The 25963-nt window shown below is 48.3% G+C and overlaps 1 protein-coding gene across 6 annotated transcripts; it reads left to right on the top strand.

Moving 5' to 3' along the window:
* Positions 1 to 995: 995 nt before the first annotated feature.
* Positions 996 to 24588, top strand: LOC120319784. 6 transcript variants are annotated; one of them, XR_005559832.1, is made up of 7 exons: positions 10490 to 11641; positions 12056 to 12176; positions 12683 to 12835; positions 19517 to 19771; positions 23169 to 23370; positions 23604 to 23713; positions 24455 to 24588. XR_005559832.1 is itself a non-coding variant. In XM_039369017.1 (4 exons), the coding sequence occupies exons 1-4, from the start codon at positions 1095 to 1097 to the stop codon at positions 24494 to 24496; spliced, it is 705 nt and encodes a 234-aa protein (XP_039224951.1). In that variant the 5' UTR covers positions 1023 to 1094; the 3' UTR covers positions 24497 to 24588. The 6 variants fall into 6 exon arrangements, 2 of the variants coding, with proteins under 2 accessions (XP_039224950.1, XP_039224951.1); XR_005559835.1 differs by lacking the exons at positions 10490 to 11641; positions 12056 to 12176; positions 12683 to 12835 and adding an exon at positions 1018 to 1445; XM_039369017.1 differs by lacking the exons at positions 10490 to 11641; positions 12056 to 12176; positions 12683 to 12835; positions 19517 to 19771 and adding an exon at positions 1023 to 1445.
* The last annotated feature ends 1375 nt before the right edge of the window (positions 24589 to 25963 follow it).

Here is a 25963-nt window from a genome sequence, read left to right as displayed (position 1 = left end):
CACGGCCTTTTCCTACCCAGCCTTTCAGGGGTCTGCCTTCCCCCGTGCCCCCATAATTAAACAGTTAATAACAATCCGATCAGGCTTAGCTGCATAGCTGCACCCCCATCGCCCCTCTTCGTGCAGGTACCTTTGGAGAAAAAGAGAGAGAAGGGGGAGAAAGCACTCTGTGTGTGTGTGTGAGTGAGAGGGGGGGAGAGGGGGAGAGAGAGGGAGAGGAAGAGAAAGCTATCCTTTTTGTGAGTTTCCTTGCTCCGTCTGCCAGGCTCTCTTCTTTCCCCACCACACTTTTGCTGGCCAGCACACCCTCTTCTCGGCGAGATCCGAAGGGGCGCAAATCCCCCCCCAACCCTCCGCAGTTCTTGCAGTCCACCTGGGAGAGGAGGCGGGCAATTTCCCCGAAAACCCCCAGAGCGAGCGAAGAACAGAATGCAAAGCGCCCCCCTGAAGAAAGTGGGCCTAGAAGCGGGAGGTGCGAAAGCGGAGATATTCCCTCCCCATCAGGTGTGTCGGTTGAGGGTCTCAGCCTCCCCTCCTCTTAACGTCGGAATCCGCAGCAGCCTCGCTTTAAACAAGGCTTTTTCCTTTGGTTTGACCCCCTTCTCTCGCTTGCTCAAAACGTCCCAGGAATCGGCTCCTTCCTATTTCTGACCCTCAACCCCCAAAAGTAGAAAGATCTCTCCACTGTTTGTTTCTGGCTGAGCAGACACCCAACGACCCTTGAGTGCCCACTTCTCCTCAGCATTGTTCCACGAGCCACAAAGAACAACAGACTGCTGGCTCCCCCCTCTGCCCTGTACCAATTGCGGGGGGGGGATATATTTCCCATAAAGATCCAAAAAAACCCCAGAGCGAGTGAAGAACAGAATGCAAAGCGGTCCCCCGAACAAAGTTCGCCTAGGAGCCTTGTCCTCGTCACTCCCCAGGGAGGTGGAGGCGGGCAGGACCAGCTCTTCCTCCACCTCGCGAGGCGTGGGCGACGCCGATGCCACCACCTCCGCCTCCGCCTCCGCCTCCCAGAACTGAGACGACACCCCCCGGAAGCAGCGAGGCCGACGCTTCCGTGGGTTCCGCTTCCATGCTGGCTCTGCTGCATGCACGCAGGAGAGGCGAGCGGGCGGGCCGCGTGGCCCGTGCAAGGGCGCGAGGAGGGCTCGGTGGAAGGGAGCCGGGCAGAGGCCAAGACGGCTCGCGCGCCTGGCCAAGGATCCCTGGGCAGCCGGGCTCTCCCACGGGGGAGTCGAGGGAACCCGCTCCCTCTGGGTGCTCTACGTCCAGCAGATCGTGCAAAGCCCTCCTGTAGGGTTTCTGCCGCTGGGTTGCGCACCTTGTGGGGCGAAGGCCAGAGCCGCCTTGCCCGAAACGACCGCCGGCCCATTGAGCCCCGAGCCCCGGGAGGCCTCGCCGGCCGGCGGAGCAATTGGACTCTTTCCCGGCACCCCGAGGTATTTTTTCCTGCCGATACGGTGGAGAGGGCAGGGCGAATTAACGGGCCGGGAGGGGCGCGGGGGGGGGGGACAGGGGCAGCCGGGGTGGAGGTTGAGCAGGCGCCTCCCCCGCCCCCCGCAGCTCCTCTACCTTCCTGAGATTCCCGTCGGGTGGAAGAGCAGCGGTGGCCTGGAAGCCTGGATTCCCGGGGGGGGGGGGAGGAAACGTTTCTGGGGCAACAGAAACCTTGTTTTATTGGCATAGCAGCTGCCAGCTGGGTTCCGGCGTTACTGCTCCGCTCCTCCCGCCTCTCTTCCGGCCGCCGGAAACCGGGGTCCCCGCCTGGTTCCTTCCGAATTCAACTCCTAGCTGGGGCACAGACGGCACCCATAGGAATGAGGAGGCTCACGAGGACCAGCCCTGCCGCGCGCCCCACAGCAGCTCTGTGAAGCTTTGGAGAGAGAAGCCCAGCCTGGGGAGGGCAGCAGAGACCGCCCTGAGAAGGTCCAGAGGGAGCTCCGAGGTGCTGAACTCGGCCTGGGATTCTGGGTTAGCTCCAGGATGGCATTTCCTCTTGCTCTTTCTTTCACCAAATGAAGTTGCCAGCAAGGGAGGACCAGGGTGCCCGGATAATTGCCCCCCCCCATCACTCTTGCAGGCCTCTCTGGTAGTCTCTCTGCTCATCTGATGCAGAAAGACCCGGCCTGTATCTTCTGCCTGCCCAGAGAGTCTATAGTATCCTCCCTATATGTTTTCTATACTACCTGCCATCCTGTATTAATGCCTTTGATTTTTGTTTCTACACAAATGTTGGACTTTGCATTTATTTCTGTTGAAATTAATCTTTCCGGATTTTTGCCCATTATTCCAGCTTTTAAAGATCCTTTGAAATCTTCATTCCGCCTTCTGTAGTATTACATATATCCCCCCATTTGGTATTGTATCTTATCCAAAACAGATTACAATGTTTTCTAACTCCTGAACTAACCTAAATATGTCAAACAGCACAAGGCCTAAAATGGACCCCTGCAATAAATCTCTCCACCAGCTCTATCCATGTAATGGTAGTGTAGGCCAGCCACAGGTTGCCTTCTTCTTCACCAGGATTTCATTGATATTTGTCAAACGTTTTGCTGAAGTCAAGGTACATAATGTCCACTGCATTCCCATAATCAACTAAATCAGACAGTGTGTCAAAAAATATCAGGTTGATTTGGGGTCACCCCAAACCCTTGATGGTCCTGCTAAGCATTAAAATATGATGAGTCTAAGTTGGTCCCAGGAGCTTCCTTTGTCTGTCTGTCTGTCTGTCTGTCTGTCTGTCTGTCTGTCTGTCTGTCTCTCTCTCTCTCTCTCTCTCTCTCTCTCTCTCTCTCTCTCTCTCTCTCGCCATCTCTGTCTCTGTCTTTCTCTGTCTCTGTCTCCATCTCTCTCTGTGTGTCTCTCTCTCTGTCTCTCTCTCCATTTCTCCATCTCTCTCCGTCTCTCTGTTTCTGTCTTTCTATCTCTGTCTCTGTCTCTGTCTCTCTCTCATCTCCTGATTTCTACTGGTGATTCTGCTCAGCTCCGTGTGGACTCTTGGGGGAGAAACCTAGGGAAGCTGCAGCTCTGCTCTTTCCCTGGCTCAGCTGCTCAGCTTGGGGCCCTGACAGAGTAGGGTACCTTGGGAAGGTGTCATGGGGTAGAGAAGATTCTTGCTCCCAGGCTGTCCATCACCTTGGTTCTTAATTTTTAATCTCTTTATTCTTGTTTCAATTCTTTTTAGCACTTTTTAACATTTATTTCATTGTAAGCCACGCAGAGTTTCTGTATTAGTGAGATGGGTGACATAAAAAGTTATTAAAATAAAATACGCTCTGCACTTCTGGGTGTGTTTTTTGACATGCTAATGTGGAGTTTTTTTTTCCCCTCTGCATTTTTAACCAAAATACCACATTACTTTTTCTTGTTCCTCTAATGGTCCCACTTGCAAAATTCTTGATTGCAAATCCAATTATAATAACTGAACCGTTTGTAGCCAGTCTCTTTGGTTTCTTCAGGTAAGTGTCGAAATAGGTTCTAGCTAACTGCTGGTTCTAACAGTGACTCTATCAAGCAAAGCTTAGGCTAAGTGATTAGGATGGACCAGCTCTGGGTGAAGCTAATTCATGGCTGATTTGCAAAATCCTTTAATAATTTCCTAATAAATTAATAGGTCAGATCCTCAGTGGATTGGCTGCAGGTTCCCAAAGTCTTCAAGGGCAAAGGCTGTGTAAAATGCAGATCAATAGTAGAGCAGTAGTAGAGACAAGTAGAGACTCTGTACCCCAGAGTTAGCTTTGAGCCCCCCCTCCAGATGGGGTCCTACCCAGCCTCTCCTGGAAATCTGCAGACTGGCACCCAGAGAGCTTCTGAAAGACCAGGGAGGCCGATGCTGCTCAGGCAAACATTTTATTGGAGAAGAGGGTCTGATGGGAGCAGTAGGGAGGGTCAACTCCCCGCCATGGCACCCCAAGGCAGAAATGGGGAAGCCTTGCTTTCTTCACCTTCACTAAGTGCCGAAGAAGGTGTTGGGCCAACCCTTTAATGAAACAGGAGGGAGGAAAATGTCAAAATTCATGGTGGCATGATTGGTGTTCCCCCCCAGGCTGAGCATCCCATCCCCTACCCCATTCCTTCCTTCCACCCAGACACGTGATATTGTAAAGGGGGGGGGAGAAATGGATGCTCTGGTTCTCGGGGTAGTCAGGGCCAGGTAGGTCCCCATTGCACGCCAAGTCTGATGTGGGGAACGACACTGACCCAAAGCAGGCCTGTCCTTTTTGGAGGGGAGCAGCAGAGCTGCAAGCCTTGTGCTCAGGGAAGGCACCCAGGTGTCCTCTTTGCCCCATACAAATGTGGGGGCTGTGCTGGGCTGCTGCTCTCTGATTTGAGTAGAGCAATTACTGCCAACGCTCCAAGTGTTGCCAGCTGTGTTCAACCCAGACTGTGGTGCCACCCAAACCACACTTGTCAGTGAGAAAGACCTGGGGAAGCTCATCCAAAGCTCTGCTGTGTTTCTTTGTGGGGGGAGTGGCAGAAACGGAGTCTTCAGCCCCTCCAGCAGGAGCTGCTCAGCCCTGGGTGTGGAAACATCCCCCAGAGAGGCAAACCCTTGGAGCATCCTTTCAAGAGCCACTTTGGGGAGGGAGAAAATAGAGAAAAAGAGAGGTGCTCAGGGCTCTTCCAGTTAGGGAGCAGAGCAGTTCAGCCCCTCCGTTTCCTTACCTGGTCGCCCCCCCCCCCCCACAATTCATTGCTGTAGATCTCACCTCCCCATGCAGCAGCCTGGCTGTCTTCAGCTGCTCCTCTCCGTTCTTGTCCACCAGAGGCTAGCCCACCAAGAGGGAGGTGGATTCACAGGGAGGAATCGGCCAGAGACTCACTGGCTGGTCTAAGTTGTTGTACCAATTGGGGGAGAGGATATATTTCCCATAAAGATCCAAAAGAACCCAGAGGGAGCGAAGAACAGAATGCAAAGCGGGTCCTCTGAAGAAAGTTTGCCTAGGAAGCGGGAGGTGAGAAAGCGAAGAGATTCCCTCCCCAACGACTATGACCATACTTCTTAACAATGGCAATTCCAGAAGTCCTAGTTGTTGGTCATTAGGCCAGGACAGCACCTTTGGGAAGGCAGGACTTCATCATTCTGCTCTGCCACACACTCACCTTTGCTTCACCAACCTCTCTGTCTTCCATCTCCATCTCTGCCCAACCCAAAGATTCTGGAGTCTTTAAACAAGGGGCACCCAACAATGGTATTAATGAACCTCCCCCTCGTTTTGAATGGGGGAGGGCTTTTAAGAGGACCTTACACCCTGCCTCTTCCACTATCAGTTACTGTACCTTGTCTAAAATAAAGCTAAATAGGAGAACTCAAGGGTCTTTTGCCTTCCCTCTTGTGTGTGGGGGTCTTCAGCTAGCTGCCCAGGGGGTTCTCCCCCCCCCCGCAGAGGAGGCTTTTGGGTCCAGAGATGCTTCCTTTTGGATTCTTCCCCTGCCCGATGGCATATTCTGTGTTTTAGAGAAAGGAGCCACTGTGCCCTGTATTGTGGTCGGCTGCTGATGCCAGGGATTCTTCTTCCCTCCTTCATGCCCGGAGGAGGTGGGCAACTTGGCAACCTGGCGAGCAAAATGTTGATAAGCACATCCCTGGCTGGCAATTGAATAGCTGTTTATTCTTTCATTGTGACATACAACTCACAGCTGAAGGAGAAATGGCCCGACAGAGGAAATAGAGAATGTGGAACTACCAATGACAGATCAGGGGAATAATTTGGAAAAGGATGTCTTACTGGATATTTTATTTATTTATTAAATTTATACACTGCCCATCTCACTGTCAAGTGACTCTGGGTGCTATTCAAAACAACCCTGGTAAAGTTTTAAAAATTAAAAAGAAAATACCAAGGATAAATCAAGAGAATGACCTGGAAAATCTATTGAACATTGTTGTTGTTAGTTGTGAAGTCCTGTCTGACCCATTGCGATTCAGGCCTTCCTGTCCTCTAGAGTCCATTTAAGCTCACACCTACTGCTTCAGTGACTCCATCCAGCCACCTCATTCTCTGTCGTCCCCTTCTTCTATTGCCCTCCATCTTTCCCAGCATTAGGCTCTTCTCCAGTGAGTCCTTCCTTCTCATTAGGTGGCCAAAGTATTTGAGTTTCAACTTCAGGATCTGGCCTTCTAAAGAGCAATCAGGGTTGATCTCCAGGACTGACCAGTTTGATTGCCTTGCAGTCCAGGGGACTCGCAGGAGTCTTCTCCAGCACAATAGTTCAAAGGCCTCCATTCTTGGCGCTCAGCCTTTCTTATGGTCCAACTTTGCCATACATTTCAACTGGGAAAACCATGGCCTTGACTATATGTACTTTTGTTGGCAGGGTGAGGTCTCCTTTTTAGTATGCTGTCTAGATTTGCCATAGCTTTCCTTCCCAGGAGCAAGCTATCTAATTTCTTGGCTGCAGTCCCCATCTCCGGCGATCTTGGAGCCCAGGAAGATAAAATCTGTCACTATCTCCATTTCTTCCCCATCTGTTTGCCAGGAATTGAGAGGACCAGATGCCATGATCTTGGTTTTCTTAATGTTGAGTTTCAAGCCAACTTTTGCGCTCTCCTTCACCCGCATCAAGAGGCTCTTTAGTTCCTCTTCACTTTCTGCCATTAGAGTGGTATCATCTGCATATTTTAGGTTGTTGATATTTCTCCCGGCAATTTTAATTCCAACTTTTGATTCATCTAGTCTTGCCTTTCTCATGATGTGCTCTGCATATAAGTTAAATAGGCAGAACCACAGTATACAGCCTTGCCAGACTCCTTTCCCAATTTTGAACCAACCAGCGATTCCGTGTCCAGTTCTCACTGCTGCTTCTTGACCGCATATAGGTTTCTCAAGAGACAAATAAGATGGTCTGGCACTCCCATCTCTTTAAGAACTTGCCACAATTTGTTGTGATGCACACAATCAAAGGCTTTAGCATAGTCAATGAAGCAGAAGTAGATGCTTTTCTGAAACTCCCTAGCTTTCTCCATGATCCAGGGTATGTTGGCAATTTGATCTCTAGTTCCTCTGCCTCTTTGAAATCCTACCTGTACTTCTGGAAGTTCTCGATCCACATACTGCTGGAGTCTAGCTTGTAGGATTTTAAGCATAACTTTACTAGCACGTGAAATGAGTGCAATAGTGCTATAGTTCTGTAATTTCCTGGATCCATTTTTTTTCCTTTTTTGAAGATGGGAACTACATCAGCTCTTTTCCAGTCCTCTGGTAGCTCCCCAGTGCTCCAAGATCTTTGAAAAATATAGTTCAGTGGTTCTGAGATCACATCTGCCACTTCTTTGAGAACCTTGGGGTGTAATCCATCTGGTCCTGATGATTTGAATCCGTCTAGGCTGGACAGGTCCTCACTTACCATTTTCTTGTCTATCTTAACTTGTGTTTCTATTCTGTTTTTTATGGCACTATTTTGATAGGTTGGACTGTTTTTCCCCTTTGTATAAAGACAGATGCAAAAAACAAGTTAAATAGTTCTGCTTTCTCTATGTTGCTTGTCACCTTCTTGCCACTTTCACCCACTAATGGACCAATCATTTCCTTCACTTTTTTCTTGTTTTTTACATGTTGAAAGAAGCTTTTTTTGTTATTTTTGACTTTGGTCGCAAGCCTTAGTTAATTTTGAGCCTTAGCTTTCCTCACTTCATCTTTGCAGGTTCCGGCTATTTGCTGATATTCTGACTTATTTATATGCCCCTCTTTCCACTTTCTATACTTGTCCTTTTTATCTTTCAATTTATCAGAGAGTTCTTTATGCAGCCATGCTGGTTTCTTTTGAGAGCTGTTATTTTTCCTCTTTGAACATTCTTTTGCATTGACTTTCTTTAGAATTGGAATGTAAACTGACCTTTTCCAATCCTGTGGCCACTGTTGAGTTTTCCAAATTTGCTGGCAAATTGAGTGTAGCACTTTTATTGCATCTTCTTTGAAGATTTTTTTTTATTAAAAAGTTTTACAAAAATTACAAAATATACCCCAAACCCACCCACCCTTTCCCCCTCCCCCTCCTCAGAGTGAATACAGGGTAAAAAATATAATAATCATAATCTAACTAACATTAACCAGCTATGTAGATAAACAAATATAATGTGCTTTAACTCCCTTTTAACACAGAATAAACAATTTGCAAATAAAATCATATAAACAAATTAAAATTCTAATTCATAAACAATACAATATAATAAAAATTCCACTATACTAAACTATTAATAATAATAATAACAACAATAATAATATTCTAAAATTTAGTCATAAAATAAATGGAACTTTTTAGTCCCATATTTATTCTGAATATAATCTATCCATCTTCTCTAAACCAAAATGTATCTTTCTTGTGAATGATCCTTCAAATAAGCAGAAATCTTAGCCATTTCTGCTAAATTTGATACTTTAAGCATCCATTCTTCTATAGTTGGCAAACAATCTTTCTTCCAATATTGCCCTACCAACAGCCTTGCTGCTGTTATTAAATTCAACATCAAATTAGTTTCCTTAACATCAAAATCTACAATTATACCCAACAAAAATAGTTGAGGAGTAAACTTTATCTTTCTTTTAAAAATATTTTGAATGTTCCACCAAATTTTAATCTAAAAAGGTTTTATATATCTACAAGTCCACCAAATATGAAAGTAAGTTGTGTCCAAACTACCACATCTGCAACATTTGGGCTGCAAGTTGGGATACATACAAGACAACTTTTGGGGATCCAAATGCCACCTATAAAACATTTTATAAAAAATTTCTCTCAAATTTTGAGCTTGAGTAAATTTTACATTTCTAACCCAAATTGTCTCCCATGTATCCAATAGAATTGGCTCTTGAAAATTTTGTGCCCATTTTACCATACAATCTTTAACTAACTCCGTTTCTTTTAAGATTTTGAATAGCTCAGCTGGAATACTGTCACCTCCACTAGCTTTGTTGTTGCTCAGATTTTCTAAGGCCCATTTCACTTCACATTCTAGGATGTCTGGTTCGAGGTCAGTGACCATCTCATTGTGGTTATCTGGGACGTTAAGCTCATTCTTGTATAGTTCTTCTGTGTAGTTTTGCCATCTCTTCTTAATCTCTTCTGCCTCTGTTAGGTCTCTGCCATTTTGGTCCTTTATCATGCCCATCTTTGCATGAAACGTTCCCTTCATATCTCCAATTTTCTTGAAGAGATCTCTGGTCCTCCCTATTCTGTTGTTTTCTTCTATTTCTTTGCACTGTTCATTTAAGAGGGCATTCTTACCTCTTCTAGCTATTCTCTGGAATTCTGCATTCAATTGGGTGTGTCTTTCTCTTTCTCCTTTGCCTTTCACTTCCCTTCTTTCCTCAGCTATTTGCAAAGCTTCCTCAGACAGCCATTTTGCTTTCTTGCATTTCTTTTTCTTTGGGATGTTTTTGGTTGCTACCTCTTGTACAATGTTGCAAGCCTCCATCCATAGTTCTTCAGGCACTCTGTCGATCAGGTCTAATTTCTTATATTTATTTGTCACCTCTACTGTATATTCATCAGGAATATGATTTAGTTCATACCTGAATGGCCTAGCGTTTTTCCCTACTTTCTTCAATTTAAGCCTAAATTTTGCAAGGAGAAGCTCATGATCTGAGCCAGTCGGCTCCTGGTCTTGTTTTTACTGACTGTATAGAGCTTCTCCATCTTTGGCTGCAGAGCTTATAGTCAATCTGATTTCTGTGTTGACCACCTGGTGATGTCCATGTGTAGAGCCCTCTCTTGGGTTGTTGGAAAAGAGTGTTTGCTATGACCATCCTATTCTCTTGACAAAATTCTATCACCCTGTGCCCTGCTTCATTTTGTACTCCAAGGCCAAACTTGCCTGTTATTCCGGTTATCTTTTGGCTTCCTACCTTAGCATTCCAATCCCCCATGATGATAGGAACATCATTTTTTGGTGTTGATTCTATAAGGTGCTGTAGTGCTTCATAGAACCGGTCAATTTCATCCTCTTCAGCACCAGCGGTTAGGGCATAGTCTTGGACTACTGTGATTTTGAATGGTTTGCCTTGGATTCCCACTGAGATCATTCTGTCATTTTGGGGATTGTACCCCAGTATTGCTTTTCCTACTCTTTTGTTGACTATGATAGCTACTCCATTTCTTCTGAGGGATTCTTGCCCGCAGTAGTATACCTGATGGTCATCTGAATTAAATTCACCCATCCCTGTCCATTTTAGTTCGCTGATTCCTAAGATGTCCATGTTCAGATCTTTACCGCATGGGACTTTCCTTTCACCACCAGATGAATCTATAGCTGAGGTCCTTTCGGTTTTGGCCCAGTCACTTCACTCTTTCCAATGCTATTAGTACTAGCCCTCTGCTCTTCCCCAGTAGCATATTGGACACCTTCCGACGCCATTTTCCAGCGTCATATCTTTTTTCCTTTTAGTACTGTCCATGGAGTTTTCATGGCAAAGATACTGGAGTGGGTTGCCATTTCCATCTCCAGTGGATCCCATTTTGTCAGAACTCTCTGCTATGACCTGTTCGTCTTGGGTGGCCCTGCACAGCATAGCTCATAGCTTCATTGAGTTATGCAAGTCCCTTCCCCAGGACAAGGCAGTAATCCACGAAGGGGATTTTTTTTGTATTGAGCATACAAAAAGCCTTATTGTGAAACCCAAACCCAGAGTGCCAAGGAGATGAGCGGGGGGGGGCCTTGGGTAAATCCTCGGAGATCCAGAACCAGGCATGTTTAGCGGAAAGAAGAGAAGGCCGAGGGAGGGAGGGAGAGGGCTGGGTTCCTCCCCTTCCTCCTCTGTTCCCACTGCCCAGCCAGCCTGCCCCAGGAGGGCAGCGGCTAGATGGGGGGAGGGGGGAGCCAGCAGTCTGGTGTCCTTGGTGGCTCCTGGAACAAGGTCTAGGAGAAGTGGCCACTCAAGGATCATTGGGTGTCTGCTCAGCCAGAAAGAAAACAATGGGGAGATCTTTCTACTTTGGGGGGTTGAGGGTCAGAAATAGGAAGGAGCCGATTCCTGGGACGTTTTCAGCAAGCGAGAGAAGAGGGTCAACCGAAAGGGAAAAAGCCTTGTTTAAAGCGAGGCTGCTGCGGATTCCGACGTTAAGAGGAGGGGAGGCTGAGACCCTCAACCGACACACCTGATGGGGAGGGAATATCTCCGCTTTCTCACCTCCCGCTTCCAGGACAACTTTCTTCAGGGGGCGCTTTGCATTCTGTTCTTCGCTCGCTCTGGGGGTTTTCGGAGAAATGGCCACCCCCCCCTCCGCCTCCTCTCCCAGGTGGACTGCAGCCACTGCGGGGGGGTGGGGGGGATTTGCCTCCCTTCGGGAAGGGCGAGGAGTAACGCGGCCAACGGAACCGGGGATTTGGAGCCAGGCTTAGCGGGGAGCGGATTCTCTGAGCGCAGCAGCCCCGCCCTTCGCCCCGCAGAGCGGCGGATTTCGCCAGAAACGGAGAAATATTTCCCGGGCCGGAATGGGACCGCTGAACCCGGCTGCCTTCACGTGCCCACTTCTTCTCGGGCGCCGCACCGCGGCTCACCCCAGGCAATATGGAGGCAGAGTCTCTACCTGTTGGACAGTTAGCCCGGTGACCTGTTTCCTCCCCCATCCCGCTCTCCTTTAGTGCTCCCTGACCGGCAGCTGAAAGAATGACCTCCACTGTGGAAGTCAACAGGTCAGTAACACGGGGGTGTTTAGCGACGTCTACAAAAGGGCGGTCTGGCCTCCGGCAAGGCCATCCGGCCACCCGCGCTGCAGGGCGTCCAGCACAAAGGGGCACTCAACCCACCTTTGGCTTCACCGTCAGCTGGAAAGTCACTGGTAGAGCCACTCACTATTTGGTGTGGAAGCAAATAGAACGGGAGGAGGGGATCTAGTCGATCTCCCCATCCTGTAATCTACCCCTTGCAGATTGTTTGACTGAATATTCCCCCCCCCCCAATCAGCTGGAACTGCCCAAAGATTTTGGAGCCCATAAAAGACTTTCCCAACCATCGATGAACGGGGGTCTTAATGGGAAATAGATCTCCCCACAACTGGGATAACAACTTTGATCTGCCGGTGAGTCTCTGGCTGATTCCGCCCCCAGAATCCACCTCCGTCTTTTCGGGACAGTGTGTGGTGGACGAGAACGGAAAGGAGCAACTGAAGACAACCTGGCTGTTGCGTGCGAAGATGGGATCCGCAGCAGAGGATTGGGGGGCGACCCGGTAAGGAAATGCAGGGGTTGAACTGCTGTGCCCCCTAACTGGAAGGGCCCTGGGCACCTCTCTTTCTCTCTCTCTCTCCCCCCACCCCAAAGTGGCTCTTGAAAGGGCGACCAGAACGCCCCAATGGTTTGCCTCTCTCGGGGATATTTCCGCACCCAGGGCTGAGCAGCTCCTGAGGGAGCGGCTGGAGACTCCGTTTCTGCCACTCCCCCCACAAAGAAACACAGCAAAGCTTTTGAGGAGGTTCCCCAGGTCGTTCTCACTGACAAGTGCGGTTTGAGTGGCGACACAGTCTGGGTTGCAATGCATGTCTGGGGACCTATCTGGCCCTGCCCCCCCCCCCCCCAGAACCAGCAGCATCCATTTCCTTTGCCCCCCTTTTCTTCTCAAGTGAGTGGGTGGAAAAAGGGAAGGGGGTGGGGGGTGGGATGCTCATCCTGGGGAGGGGACCCAATCATGCCACCATGAATTTTGACATTTCCCTCTCTCCTGTTTAATCATTGTAGCATTGCCAAGGACACCTTCTACGGCACCTAGTGAATGTGAAGAGAGCAAGGCTTCCCCTCAAAAATGTTTCCTCCCCCCGCCGGGGAATCCAGGTTCGAGGGCACCCCTCCCTCTGGGTGCTCTACATCCAGCAGACCGTGCAAAGCCTTCCGGTAGGCTGTGTGCGCTGGGTTGCGCACCTTGTCGTGCAAACGCCAGAGATGCCTTATTTGTCAAATGTTTTGCTGAAGTCAAAGTACATTATGTCCACCGCATTCCCATAAACACCTAAATCAGACAGTGTGTCAAATAATACCAGATTGACTTGGGCTCACCCCAAATCCTTGATGCTCCTACTAAGCACTAAAATATGATGGGTCTGAGATGGCCCCAGGAGCTCCTTTAAGACCCCTGGACAACTTGGCTTGGAGACTTTAACTCACCCATGCTCTTTCTGTCTCTGTCTCCGTCTCCATCTCCATCACTGTGTCTCACTGTGTCTCTTTGTGTCTCTCTGTCTTTGTCTCTGTCTGTCTGTCTCGGTCTCTGTCTCTGTCTCTCTGCCTCCCTCCCTCCTTCTTGTCTCCTGGTTCTTGGTGGTGATTCTGCCCAGTTCCATCTGGAGTCTTGGGAGAGAAGACCTAGGGAAGCAGCAGCTCTGCTCTTTGCCTCTTCCTTATTCATCTCCAACCAGATCCTCTTGGGAACAGATTTTTTTTTTTTTAACATATGGTATTAGTTTTAATAGGGTTAGGAACAAAATGGGGTCAGGATTAGAATGGAGGTTTGGGTTAGGGTTGGGGTTAGGGTTAGGGTTGGGGTTGGAGTTGGGGTTTTCCCAGGTTACATTTTCAATATTTAGCAAACAGCATGGGTACATATAGTTAATTAAGAACAATAGATATAATTTATTATCATAACAGTATTAATTAATCACTCAGTAGCCTTCTTACTAATGTATATTCAAAGTTATATGTCACATTCCTTTCTCTCTGACTCGTTTTTCTAGCCATTGGTAAAAGTTATCCACGTTCTAAAGTAAACTGAGTCTTCTTTCTCTGTAATCCCTAAAGTCAATGTATCCATTTCTACGCATTCTAAAATTTTCTTAATTAGTACTTTTTCAGTTGGTAAGTTTTCATTTTTCCAATATTGGACAAATACAATTCTTGCTGCTGTTAATACATATGTAGTATTAGATATCTACAATCTTTCTCATACTTGGCTCCTATTATTCCTAACAAAAACAATTCTGGCTTGAAGTCTATTTGTTTTTTAGTCGTCTTCTCCAACCATAAATGTATTTCAGTGCGGGTTTTCACGCGCCCAGCGGTCTCCCATGGGTGTTGAAGAACAGACACGTACACGTGGTTTCCTCGGGATGGGAGCCTCGAACAAAGACGAAGCATCCCTTTTATTGTGTTATCAGAAGGCGGGTTTATAGGCACCTGGTGACCACCTTACACCAACCACATTTGTTATGACACAGCATATTAGCATATTACACGTGCTAACTTTGTTTTGCACACGCTACTATACAGCTGTTGCACACGGCACTAACAAACACCAAAACAACATTCCCTTGCACCGCACGGCACAAACTTGTTTACGCCAATCTATTTTCTCTTCTGACTTCCGCATACCTTGGCCTACTGCAGCTGGTGACTCAGCCTAACAGGCCAGATAACCCAATGACTCCAACATCTCCTACTTTTCTGTTTTATTTAAAAAATAAGGAGGTTGCGCTTTATAGGAAGTCATCCTCAGTGTCGCTTGGCAAAGTGAAGGCTGGTTTAGTTAGCAAGGGTTGCTGAACTGCAGTGATAGGTGTAGTTACTAAATTGACCTGTTGGTGGGTGACAGTTCCTGAAGATTACAGTTTATTGCAGAAAGATGGTTCTTCAGGAAATTGCATTATCATATCCTGCTTCCCAGGTGATGGGGCTGACTCCTACAGTTTGGGTGGGGTATGCAGATCTTCTCTTTTGTTTTCTTGATTGCTCTGGCTCCAACTTTCTGATGGTGTTACATTTGCATCTGTATGGGCCTAGCTCTTGTTTGGGGCAGATAGATTTGGGGCCAGGTTTGGTTTTTAAAAAGTCCTTTTGAGGAAAAATATATTTTTCTGCCCTTTTTAATATTTCCTTCGGGGGGGGGGCTAACTTCCATCAATATCCCCACTTTGTGCCTTAAGTGTGTAAATGTATGACATTAAAATTGATCTGGTCAGGGAGACTTGGTAGGCAAGCTTTTAAACTGTTAAGCAAAAAAAGAAAAAGAAGACATTAATGGAGGCAGCAGAAAAAGATCCCTTTAGTGGCTCCCAATTTTGTTAGGTGGAAAAGAAATTTATAGTATCCAATATTCTGTGCCAATCATTTTCAAATGTTGGATGTCACCTTTAGCTTCCAGTCAGGTTTGCATACCTCCCAAAATTCTTCACAGCCATGGTTTTCCTTAGTACATGACAACTGGCTGCCCAATTTCAAGGGTTGTTTCCTGCCTTAGCTCTTAATTCAGTGCATCCAGGTTTGTAATGTCTAATATGCCAGTCTATTAAATTTTCTTTAAATTGCACGTAATGAGTTCTAGGAATTCAAATCTGAGCTCAACAGTGCAAAATATTCAGGGCTGAAGTTTGGGATATTCCCTGTTGCTTCCTTAGTCAGGGCATATGAATTGCAAATCACCTGAGGGGGCCTAGTTCCCTCCCCCTTGGAATCTGTTGGAAGTTGGTCCCACAAAGCTTTGGTGCAATAGAGCAAAAATCAGCCTGGGGGGAACTTTACTAAAGGTAGGTGGAGGGGATAGACTCTGAATGGTGTGAATGGTGTGTGTGTGTGCATATGCAGCTATTTCTACAAAACAGGCAATACAAGCATTCTGGAAAAGTTTTCCCTCCCACCAGATAGAAGTCCAAGATGTTCAGTATTTGTTCTGCCACATATTCCCATCTCTCCATTAATACATTCAACTGGCTTGTTACAATACAAATGGGGCAAGAAAGAAAAGTTTACAATGAGTTTCCACCCTCCCCCCATAGTCTTAATTTTCTCTTCTGAGGCTTCACATGGCACCACCTTCCTTCTGCAGCTCTCACAGGCATCTGGGGAAATGGTAGGACTTGGGAAGATGCATGGTGGCTTTTTAGTGGATGGCTGGATTCAAACTCAATCCCATGGCTCAAATGGATGGAGGCAGCATCTGGGTCTGTGTGTTGTGCTTCCAAAGGCTTGGGAGAGGGTTTCAGGGCTGAAAGATACAAGAACAAGGTCTCCCCCCCCCTTTCTGGACAGACTCTACCAGGAGAGGCAGACAAAAGGTTTGGAGAACAAAGAGCAGGAAAAGAATTGGAAGGGGGGTAGTTTGCAGGCAGTTTGAAAATGCTGAAAACTCCAAATAATTTTAAAAGCCTAATATTTTAAGGTGTGCAACTTGCCAAGGGTAGGAGAACATTTATTCTAAAATAGACCACATCGTTTTAGAGATTAGAAAATGCTTATTTGTTTCAGAAAAGTTTCATAGTAGTTTCACCAGTAAGTTTTAGGATATGAAAAGTAACTTTAAAAAGTTATTTCCCCACACAAGCAGACTTGAGTTTCGAAAGGCTCTTGTAGATAGACACACAGAGAGAAGGAGGAATACAAACAAACAAACACAATTCTTTTTCTTCACTCTGTTTGTTGGCCAGACAGAGTGAGGTTCTTCCTTTTTGTGGCTTATTTTAAGCAGAATTTCTAGCAGACTTTAAAATTCTTTTTCCTTTGGATTTGAAACAGTTAACAGTCACAGTTTTACACATCCTGGTCATTCATGAAAATACTTTCCTAATTTAACCCACACAGACATTTTTAGGGATCCTCCTTCGGGCTATGCAAGGCAATTTAGATATACATATTTTAAGAGGAGGATCAAATCCCTTTTAGTGGGAAGCAGCAAATCTTTCCCATTGTTTTTCCTGATTTAATTATTGATGACTTGGTCAATTCCCTAAGTTCTGGGAGGTGCGCAACCTGAGGCTTAGAGAATTCTGTCCCCATACTCACGGTTTTGGGAGGGTGCTTCGTCTAGCTCTGACGACCGGCCCTGAGTTGCAGTGAGCTCTTCCGCTGAGTAAGTAAGAGGATACCAAGAGATGTAATATTTTGGGAGGGTGCTTCGTCTATCCTGACGACCGGCCCTGAGTTGCAGTTTTGGGAGGGTGCTTCGTCTAGCTGACTGGCCCTGAGTTGCAGTTTTGGGAGGGTACTTCGTCTAGCTGACGACCGGCCCTGAGTTGCAGTACCCAGAGACGTGCTCAGAAACTTGAATCACGTCGGGGTCACCATTTTCGGGTTTTCACGCGCCCAGCGGTCTCCCATGGGTGTTGAAGAACAGACACGTACACGTGGTTTCCTCGGGATGGGAGCCTCGAACAAAGACGAAGCATCCCTTTTATTGTGTTATCAGAAGGCGGGTTTATAGGCACCTGGTGACCACCTTACACCAACCACATTTGTCATGACACAGCATATTAGCATATTACACGTGCTAACTTTGTTTTGCACACGCTACTATACAGCTGTTGCACACGGCACTAACAAACACCAAAACAACATTCCCTTGCACCGCACGGCACAAACTTGTTTACGCCAATCTATTTTCTCTTCTGACTTCCGCATACCTTGGCCTACTGCAGCTGGTGACTCAGCCTAACAGGCCAGATAACCCAATGACTCCAACATTTCAGCCCAATACCTTTTTGCTTTAGGGCATGTCCACCAAATGTGGTAATAAGTGCCTGGCCTTTGTTTGCATGTCCAACAATTGTTTGAAGTATTTTAAAACATTTTCGCTAATCTCACTGGTGTCATATGCCATCTATAAAATATTTTGTATAAGTTTTCTTTATATAGCACTGTTTTAATTAATTTAATATTTCTTTCCAATAATTTTTGCCGCTCTTCTAATTCTATAGTATGTCCAAAATTCTTTGCCCATATTATCATTGTGTCTTTTATTTGTTCTTCCTCCATCTTTAAGTTTAATAGGAATCTACAGTTTCTTGATCAACTTTTCATTCAACAGTATCTGATCAAAGTCTGTCTGTTCTTTATAAAATCCCGTTGTTTGAACATCTTTTTCATATCTCGTTTGAATTTGCAGATATGGCTATCATGCTAAATCAATACCTTGTTCTTGTAATTCTTGTTTTCATTGTCCAAAATATCTTTATAAGTAACAACTTTATCATAGTTAATTAAATTTAGGAAAGCAAAAACTTCTATTGTTGAAAGCCATTCAGGTATCTTAATGTAATTTTTCTCTTTTATTCTTTCCCATTCTGAAAGAAGTGCATTTCTTATAAAATGGTTTTCAAACTATCTATATGTTTTATTCTTTCCATACCACAGAAAGGCATGCCAACCTATATGCAGGTCATACCCCTCTAGGTACAGTCTTTTATCTCTAAGCATTATCCATTCTTTAAGTCATGTTAGAATGGTTGCTTGGTAATATAACCTCCAGTCCGGCAGTCCAAGTCCTCCACTGTCTTTTGCTTCTTGTAGCATGTTCACTTATATTCTAGCTTTTTTTTTTCTTGCCAGATAAATTTCAATATTATTGTATTCAGTTCATCAAAAAAGGCTTTTCCCAGCCTTACAGGGATCCTTTGAAATAAAAAGACTATTTTTGGTAGGATATTCATTTTCACTGTTGCTATTCTCCCCAACATTGAAAGTTGGAGGTTCTTCCACTTTTTCAAATCCAATTTTATTTGTTTTAGCAGTCTCACATAATTATCTTCTTTTACGGTTACAGCATTTGATAGAGGAAGAGGCGGTGTGTAAAGTCCTCTTAAAAGCCCCCCACCTCTGCATTGAAGATGGGGGGGAGGTTAATTAAGGCCGTGGTTGGGTGCCTCTTTTTTTAAGGCTCCAGAATCTTTGGGCTGGGCAGAGATGGGGGAAGACAGAGAGGATGGTGAAGCAAAGGTGAGTGTGTGGCAGAGCAGAACCACGAAGTCCTGCCTTTCCAACAGGGCTGTCCTGGCCTAATGACCACAACTGGGAATTGCCATTGTTAAGCAGTGTGGTCCTAGTCTTTGGAGAGGGAATCTCTCCGCTTTCTCACCTCCAGCTTCCTAGGCGGATTTTCTTCAGGAGACTGCTTTGCATTCTGTTCTTCACTCGCTCTGGGCTTTTTGGGGACTTTATGGGAAATATATTCCCCCCCCCCAATTGGTACAACAACTTTGACCTGCCAGGGAGTCTCTGGCCGATTCCTCCCTAAGAATCCACCTCCCTCTTGGTGGGCCAGTCTCTGGTGGACAAGAATGGAGAGGAGCAGCTGAAGACAGCCTGGCTTGCTGAGTGGGGAGGTGGGATCTACAGCAGAGGATTGGGGGGCGACCAGGTAAGGAAACGCAGGGGCTGAAATGATGTGCCCCCTAACTGGAAGAGCCTTGGGCACCTCTCTTTTTCTCTCTCTTCTCCCACCCCATGGCTCTTGAAAGGATGCCCCAATGGTTTGCCTCTCTGGGGGATGTTTTCACACCCAGGGCTGAGCAGCTCCTGCAGGGGAGGCTGGAGACTCTGTTTCTGCTACTTCCCCCACAAAGAAACACAGCAAAGCTTTCAACTAGGTTCCCCAGACCGTTCTCACTGACAAGTGTGGTTTGGGTGGCACCATAGTCTGGGTTGCAATGCATGGCTGGGGATCTATCTGGTTTTGACCGCCCCCCCCCCCCGTTTTCATTCTCAGGTGAGTGGGTGGAAAAAGGGAATGGGGTGGGGGGTGGGATGCTAATGGGGGGGGACACCAATCATGCCACCGTGAATTTTGCCATTTTCCTCCCTCCTGTTTCATTGTAGCATTGCCAAGGACACCTTCTACCGCACCTAGTGAAGGTGAAGAGAGAAAGTCTTCCCCATTTCTGCCTTGGGGACCATGGCGGGGAGTTGACCCTTCCTACTGCTCCCATCAGATGCTCTTCTCCAATGAAATGTTTGCCTGAGCGGCATCGGCCTCGCTGGTCTTTCAGAAGCTCCCTGGGTACCAGACTGAAAGTTTCCAAGAGAGGCTGGATAGGACCCCCATCTGGAGTGGGGGCTCAAAGCTAGCTCTGGGTAAAATAATGTTTTACATCACCCATCTCACTAACAAAGCAACTCTGGATGGCTTACAATGAAATAAAAATTAAAAAGTACTAAAAAGAATTGAAACTAGAATAAAGAGGTTAAAAGTTAAGATCCAAGGTGATGGACAGCCAGGGGGTAAGACTCTTCTCTCCCCCATGAAACACCCACAATGTTCACAGTTCTGTTCTTCCACACACTCACCTTTGTTTCACCGCCCTCTCTGCCTTCCCCCACCTCTGCCCAGCCCAAAGATTCTGGAGTCTTAAAAAAAGGGGCACCCAACCACGGCCTTAACGAACCTTCCCCCCATCTTCAATGCTGTGGTGGGGGGCTTTTAAGAGAACTTTACACACTGCCTCTTCCTCTATCAGTTACTGTACCTTGTCCAAAATAAAGCCAATTAGGAGACCTCAATGGTCTTTTGCCTTCCCTCTTATGTGTGTGGGGTCTTCAGCCAGCTGCCCAGGGGGTCCTCTCCCCCCCCCCAGGAGGCTTTTGGGTCCAGAGATCCTTCCTTTTGGATTCTTCCCCTGCTGGATGGTCTATTCTGTATTTTAGAGAAAGGAGCCACTGTGCCCTGTATTGTGGCCCGCTGCTGATGCCAGGGATTCTTCTTCCCTCCTTCATGCCCGGAGGAGGTGGGCGAGTTCTGGCTTCGGAGAAGAACCAGAAGAACCGGGTCTGACTTGGCAGCCTGGCAAACAAAACCTTTATAAGTACATCCCAAACTGGCAATTGTATAGCTGCTTATTCTTTCATTGTGACACCCAACTCACAGTGGAAGGAGAAACGGCAATAGAGAATGTGGAACTACTGATGACAGATTTGGAAAAGGATGTCTTACTGGATATTTTATTTATTAAATTTAGACACTGCCCATCTCACTGTAAGTGACTCTGGGTGCTATTCAAAACAACCTTGGTGAAGTTTTAAAAGCTAAAATGAAAATACAAAGGATAAATCAAGAGAATGACCTGGAAAATGTATTTTTTTAATGGAATCTACAAAAGGCCTTATTGTCAAACCCAAACCCAGAGTGCCAAGATGATGGGGAGGGGGGGGGGGCTTGGCTAAATCCTCAGAGATCCAGAACCAGGCATGTTTAGAGGAGAGAAGGCGGAGGGAGGGAGGGAGGGAGATGGCTGGGTTCCTCGCCTTCCTGCTCTGCTCCCTCTGTCCAGCCTGCCCCAACAGAACCTGGCCAGAGGGCAGAGGCAAGATGGGGGGGGGGAGGGAGACAGCAGTCTGGTGTTCTTGGTGGCTCCTGGAACAACGCTGTGGAGAGGAGCCACCAAGGATCGTTGGGTGCCTGCTGGGCAAGAAAGAAACAATGGAGAGATCTTTCTACTTTTGGGGGTTGAGGGTCAGAAATAGGAAGGAACCGATTCCTGGGACGTCTTGAGCAAGCGAGAGAAGAGGGTCAACCGAAAGGGAAAAAGCCTTGTTTAAAGCGAGGCTGCTGCGGATTCCGACGTTAAGAGGAGGGGAGGCTGAGACCCTCAACCAACACACCTGATGGGGAGGGAATCTCTCCGCTTTCTCACCTCCCGCTTCCAGGCCAACTTTCTTCAGGGGGCGCTTTGCATTCTATTCTTCGCTCGCTCTGGGGGTTTTCGGAGAAATGGCCAGCCCCCCTCCGCCTCCTCTCCCAGGTGGACTGCAGCCACTGCGGGGGGGCGGGGGGGATTTGTCTCCCTTCGGGAAGGGCGAGGAGTAACGCGGCCAACGGAACCGGGGATGGGGAGCCGGGCTTAGCGGGGAGCGGATTCTCTGAGCGCAGCAGCCCCGCCCTTCGCCCTGCAGAGCGGCGGATTTCGCCAGAAACGGAGAAATATTTCCCGGGCCGGAATGGAACCGCTTAACCCGGCTGCCTTCACGAGCCTGGGCTGCCAATTCGCACGCCAAACGAACGCGTAGGCCATCTCGGGCACAGGAAGGCAGACAGAAGGGAAAGGGAAGAGGAAGAGGAGGAAGGCGAGATGGTGGACAGCAAAAGTGGGGGGAACGGTGGGTTTCGCAGACAGAACAAGCAAACGTACCAAAAGGGGAGGTCTCCCTCCCTCCTTCCCCATCTCTCTCTCTCTCTCTCTCTCTCTCTCTCCCTCACACACAAACACACACACACAAATGCTTTCTCTCCCTCTCTCTTACACACAAACACACACACACACACACACACACACACACACACACACACAAATGCGTTCCCTCCCGTCTCTCTCTTTCTAACCAAAGGCACCAGGACGAAGTACGGGGAGGGAGGGTGTGTAGCCATGCAGCCAAGGCTGATCGGATTGTTATTAACCATGTCATTATGGAGACCGGGGTGGCAGACCCTCCTCGACCGCTTTTTTTCTCCTCTCCTTACTTGTACATCAAGGCAAGCTCCCCCGTATCCTGTACCCCAGGCTCCCCACCCCTTGGCGTGGGTTGGCTGCCCGGATGAGAGTTTAGATGTCCCAGGCAGCCAAATAGCCCTAGAAAAGTGTCCCGGGAGGAAGGGTCAGGGAGAGGAGCGCTGGCGGAGAGTGCCCGTGTTGGGGCAGCGGCGGTGGGCTTCCCGAGAAGTGGGTTGGACTAGATGACCTCCAAGGTCCCTTCCAACTTTACTATTATTATTATTATTATTAAGTGCTGCTCAGCGCTCTCAGAAGGCCAGCGATTTGGCCCCTCGGGCGGGGATCCGTCGGCCCCTCCCGGTCGAGGGCTGTGGAGGGAAGCGGTGCGAGCGGGGCTTTATAAGGGGCGTCCCGCCTGGGATTGGCACGTCTGGATTCCTGGACACCACCATGGCAATAGGCCTTGCAGCTCTGGGGCTCCTCGCTTTTCTACTCTGCCACGGAAATTTTGCCGAACCTCAAAACTCGGAGCCAGCCTCCAAGGTCAGATGCGGGGTGGCGGGCAGAGGGTCCCAGCCTCCCCCGGGAAAAACCCTCCGCCACCAGCCTCTGCTCGGGTGGGCGGCAGGAGCAGCTGGTGGGAGCTGGCGGGTTGCGCAGAGAGTGCCGTTTCCTCGGGGTTGATCGCACCCGGTGCCGTCGCGCTGAGCGCCAGAGGCCCTGGGTCCCCAACGGACGGACGCCCAGCGTTTCCTCCTCCGTGCTCGGCCGCGACTCAGGCAACCTGCCGCCGGGGCTGGTGTTCTCTGTCGCTGCGCAGAGAACAGAGCGATCTGCCCGCGAGGTTTCGTCCCGCACGCGGTCTGGCAGGCGCCTCGACCGATGGATTTTGGGATGGGCTGCCTTTGCCAGCCCCACCCGGCGTGGGTAGCCTTGGGGGTTTTCAGATCCTCTGGAGAAAATGGAGACAGAGTCTCTACCTGTTGGACAGGTGAGCTTGGCTAGCGCCGTGACTCACTTTCCTCCCCTCTCCCGCTCTCCTTTAGTCCTCCCTGATCGGCACCTGGAAGAATGACCTCAACTCCACCACGGAGACCAACAGCGTCAGTAACAAGGGGATGTCCAGCGGCGTCTACGAAATGGCAGTCTCGGCCTCCGACAATCCCATCCGGCCATCCCTGCTGCAGATCATCCAGCGCCAGGATCCCGGGCCTGTCTTTGGCTTCACCATCATCTTTAACCTCTCTGGTAGAGCCACTCACTATTTGGTGTGGAAGCAAATAGAACGGGAGGGGGGAATCTAGTGGATGTCCCCTTCCTTAGATCTGCTTCTTTCACTGAATGTCCTCCCCGCCCCCATTAGCTGTGGTTGGCAAAATTCTGGAGCCCGTCAAACGTTCCCAACCTAAAGTAGCATCGATGAGTGGGGGTCTTTATAGGAAATATATCCCCCCCTAATTGGTACAACTTTGACCTCCCAGCGAGTTTCAGGCCACTATCTGGTGAACAAGAAGGGAATGGAACAGCTGAAGACAACCTGGCTACTGCAGAGGGAGGTGGAATCCGCGCCAGAAGATTGGGGGGCGCCCAGGTAAGAAAACACGGGCTGAACTGCTCTGCCCCCTAACTGGAAGGGCTCTGGCCACCTCTTTTTCTCTCTCTTCCTCCTCCCCTCCCAAAGTGGCTCTTGAAAGGATGCCCCACGGGATGTTTCTGCACCTAGGGCTGAGCAGCTCCTGTGGGAGACGCTGGAGACTCCATTTCTGCCACTTCCCCCACAAAGAAAGGCAGCAATGCTTTTGAGCAGGTTCCCCAGGTCATTCTCACTGACAAGTGTGGTTTGCCTGGCAACAGAGTCTGGGTTGCCCACAGCTGGCAACACTCAGATTTGGCATTAATTGCTCTACTCAAATTGGAGAGCAGTAGCCCAGTACAGCCTCCATATTTTTATGGGGCAAAGAGGCCACCTGGGTGCCTTCCCTGAGCGCAAGGCCTGCAGCTCTGCTGCTCCCCTCCAAAGAGGCCACCTTCTAGGACACCTGGATGGAGCTGCTTCAAGGGAGGCCCCCAAAGACCAAGGAGACTCCACCCAGCCTGCTTTGGGTCAATGTCCTTCCCCTCATCAGACGTGGCCTGCCTTGCGTGGCTGGGGACCTACCCAGCCCTCTCCATCCCCCAGAACCACAAGCATCCATTTCCTTTGTCCCCCCTTTTCTTTGTCACGTGGAATGATGCGCGCGCGCGGGGGGAGGGGTGATGTTCAGCCTGGGGAAGGGACACCAATCACGCCACCCTGAATTTTGACATTTCTGTCCCTCCTGCTTCATTGTAGCGTTGGAGCCAGCACCTTCTACCGCAGCAAGTGAGAGGGTGAAGAGAGTAAGGCTTCCGCGTTTGTGTCATGGGGGGTGACCCCCCCCAACCTCACCCATCAGATGCTCTTCTCCAATAAAATGTTTCCCTGAGCAGCCTCGGGCTCCCTGGTCTTTCAGAAGCTCCCGGGTGCCAGTCTGTACGTTTCCAGGACAGGCTGAGTAGGACCCCCATCTGGAGGTGGGGGTGGGGGAGCCCTCAAAGCCAGCTCTGGGGTAGAGTCTCTTTACATAGCCTTTGCCCTTGAAAACTTTGGGAACCTGCAGCCAATCCACTGAGGATCTGACTTATTAATTTATTAGGAAATTATTAAAGGAGTTTGCAAATGAGCCATGAATTAGCTTCACCCAGACCTGGTCAATCCCAATCACTTGGCCTAAGCTTTGCTTGACAGAGTCTTTGTTAGAACCAGCAGTTAGCTAGAACCTATTTCGACACTTACCTGAAGAAGCCAAAGAGACTGGCTACAAACGGTTCAGTTATAATAATTGGATTTGCAATCAAGAATTTTGCAAGTGGGGCCATTAGAGGAACAAGAAAAAGTAATGTGGTATTTTGGTTAAAGATTCAGAGGGGGGGAGGGAACTCTACCTTAGCATGTCAAAAAACAGCCCCAGAAGTGGAGAGCTTATTTTATTTTAATAATGTTTTACGTCACCCATCTCACTAACAAAGCAACTCTGGATGGCTTACAATGAAATAAAAGTTAAAAAGTACTAAAAAGAATTGAAACTACAATAAAGAGGTTAAAAGTTAAGATCCAAGGTGATGGACAGCCAGGGGGTAAGACTCTTCTCTCCCCCATGAAACACCCACAATGTTCACAGTTCTGTTCTTCCACACACTCACCTTTGTTTCACCGCCCTCTCTGCCTTCCCCCACCTCTGCCCAGCCCAAAGATTCTGGAGTCTTAAAAAAAGGGGCACCCAACCACGGCCTTAACGAACCTTCCCCCCATCTTCAATGCTGTGGTGGGGGGCTTTTAAGAGAACTTTACACACTGCCTCTTCCTCTATCAGTTACTGTACCTTGTCCAAAATAAAGCCAATTAGGAGACCTCAATGGTCTTTTGCCTTCCCTCTTATGTGTGTGGGGTCTTCAGCCAGCTGCCCAGGGGGTCCTCTCCCCCCCCCCAGGAGGCTTTTGGGTCCAGAGATCCTTCCTTTTGGATTCTTCCCCTGCTGGATGGCCTATTCTGTATTTTAGAGAAAGGAGCCACTGTGCCCTGTATTGTGGCCCGCTGCTGATGCCAGGGATTCTTCTTCCCTCCTTCATGCCCGGAGGAGGTGGGCGAGTTCTGGCTTCGGAGAAGAACCAAAAGAACCGGGTCTGACTTGGCAGCCTGGCAAACAAAGCCTTTATAAGTACATCCCAAACTGGCAATTGTATAGCTGCTTATTCTTTCATTGTGATACCCAACTCACAGTGGAAGGAGAAACGGCAATAGAGAATGTGGAACTACTGATGA

Source organism: Crotalus tigris, unplaced genomic scaffold (genome assembly GCF_016545835.1).
Source record: "Crotalus tigris isolate CLP2741 ecotype Arizona unplaced genomic scaffold, ASM1654583v1 scf7180000020963.25688851:1431469, whole genome shotgun sequence".
NCBI classification, from domain to species: domain Eukaryota; kingdom Metazoa; phylum Chordata; class Lepidosauria; order Squamata; family Viperidae; genus Crotalus; species Crotalus tigris.
Note: the sequence above shows the minus strand (reverse complement) of the source record. Positions and strands in the feature narration are given on the sequence as shown.

What these genes read in the sequence shown, in the direction of transcription:
- LOC120319784 (XM_039369016.1), top strand. Translation starts at nt 1,095, where the DNA reads ATGCACGCAGGAGAGGCGAGCGGGCGGGCCGCGTGGCCCGTGCAAGGG. An exon ending in CTCTTTCCCGGCACCCCGAG is followed by an intron (nt 1,446 to 12,682) that starts GTATTTTTTCCT and finishes TAATCATTGTAG; the next exon opens with CATTGCCAAGGACACCTTCT. An exon ending in AGACCGTGCAAAGCCTTCCG is followed by an intron (nt 12,836 to 19,516) that starts GTAGGCTGTGTG and finishes GTTTCATTGTAG; the next exon opens with CATTGCCAAGGACACCTTCT.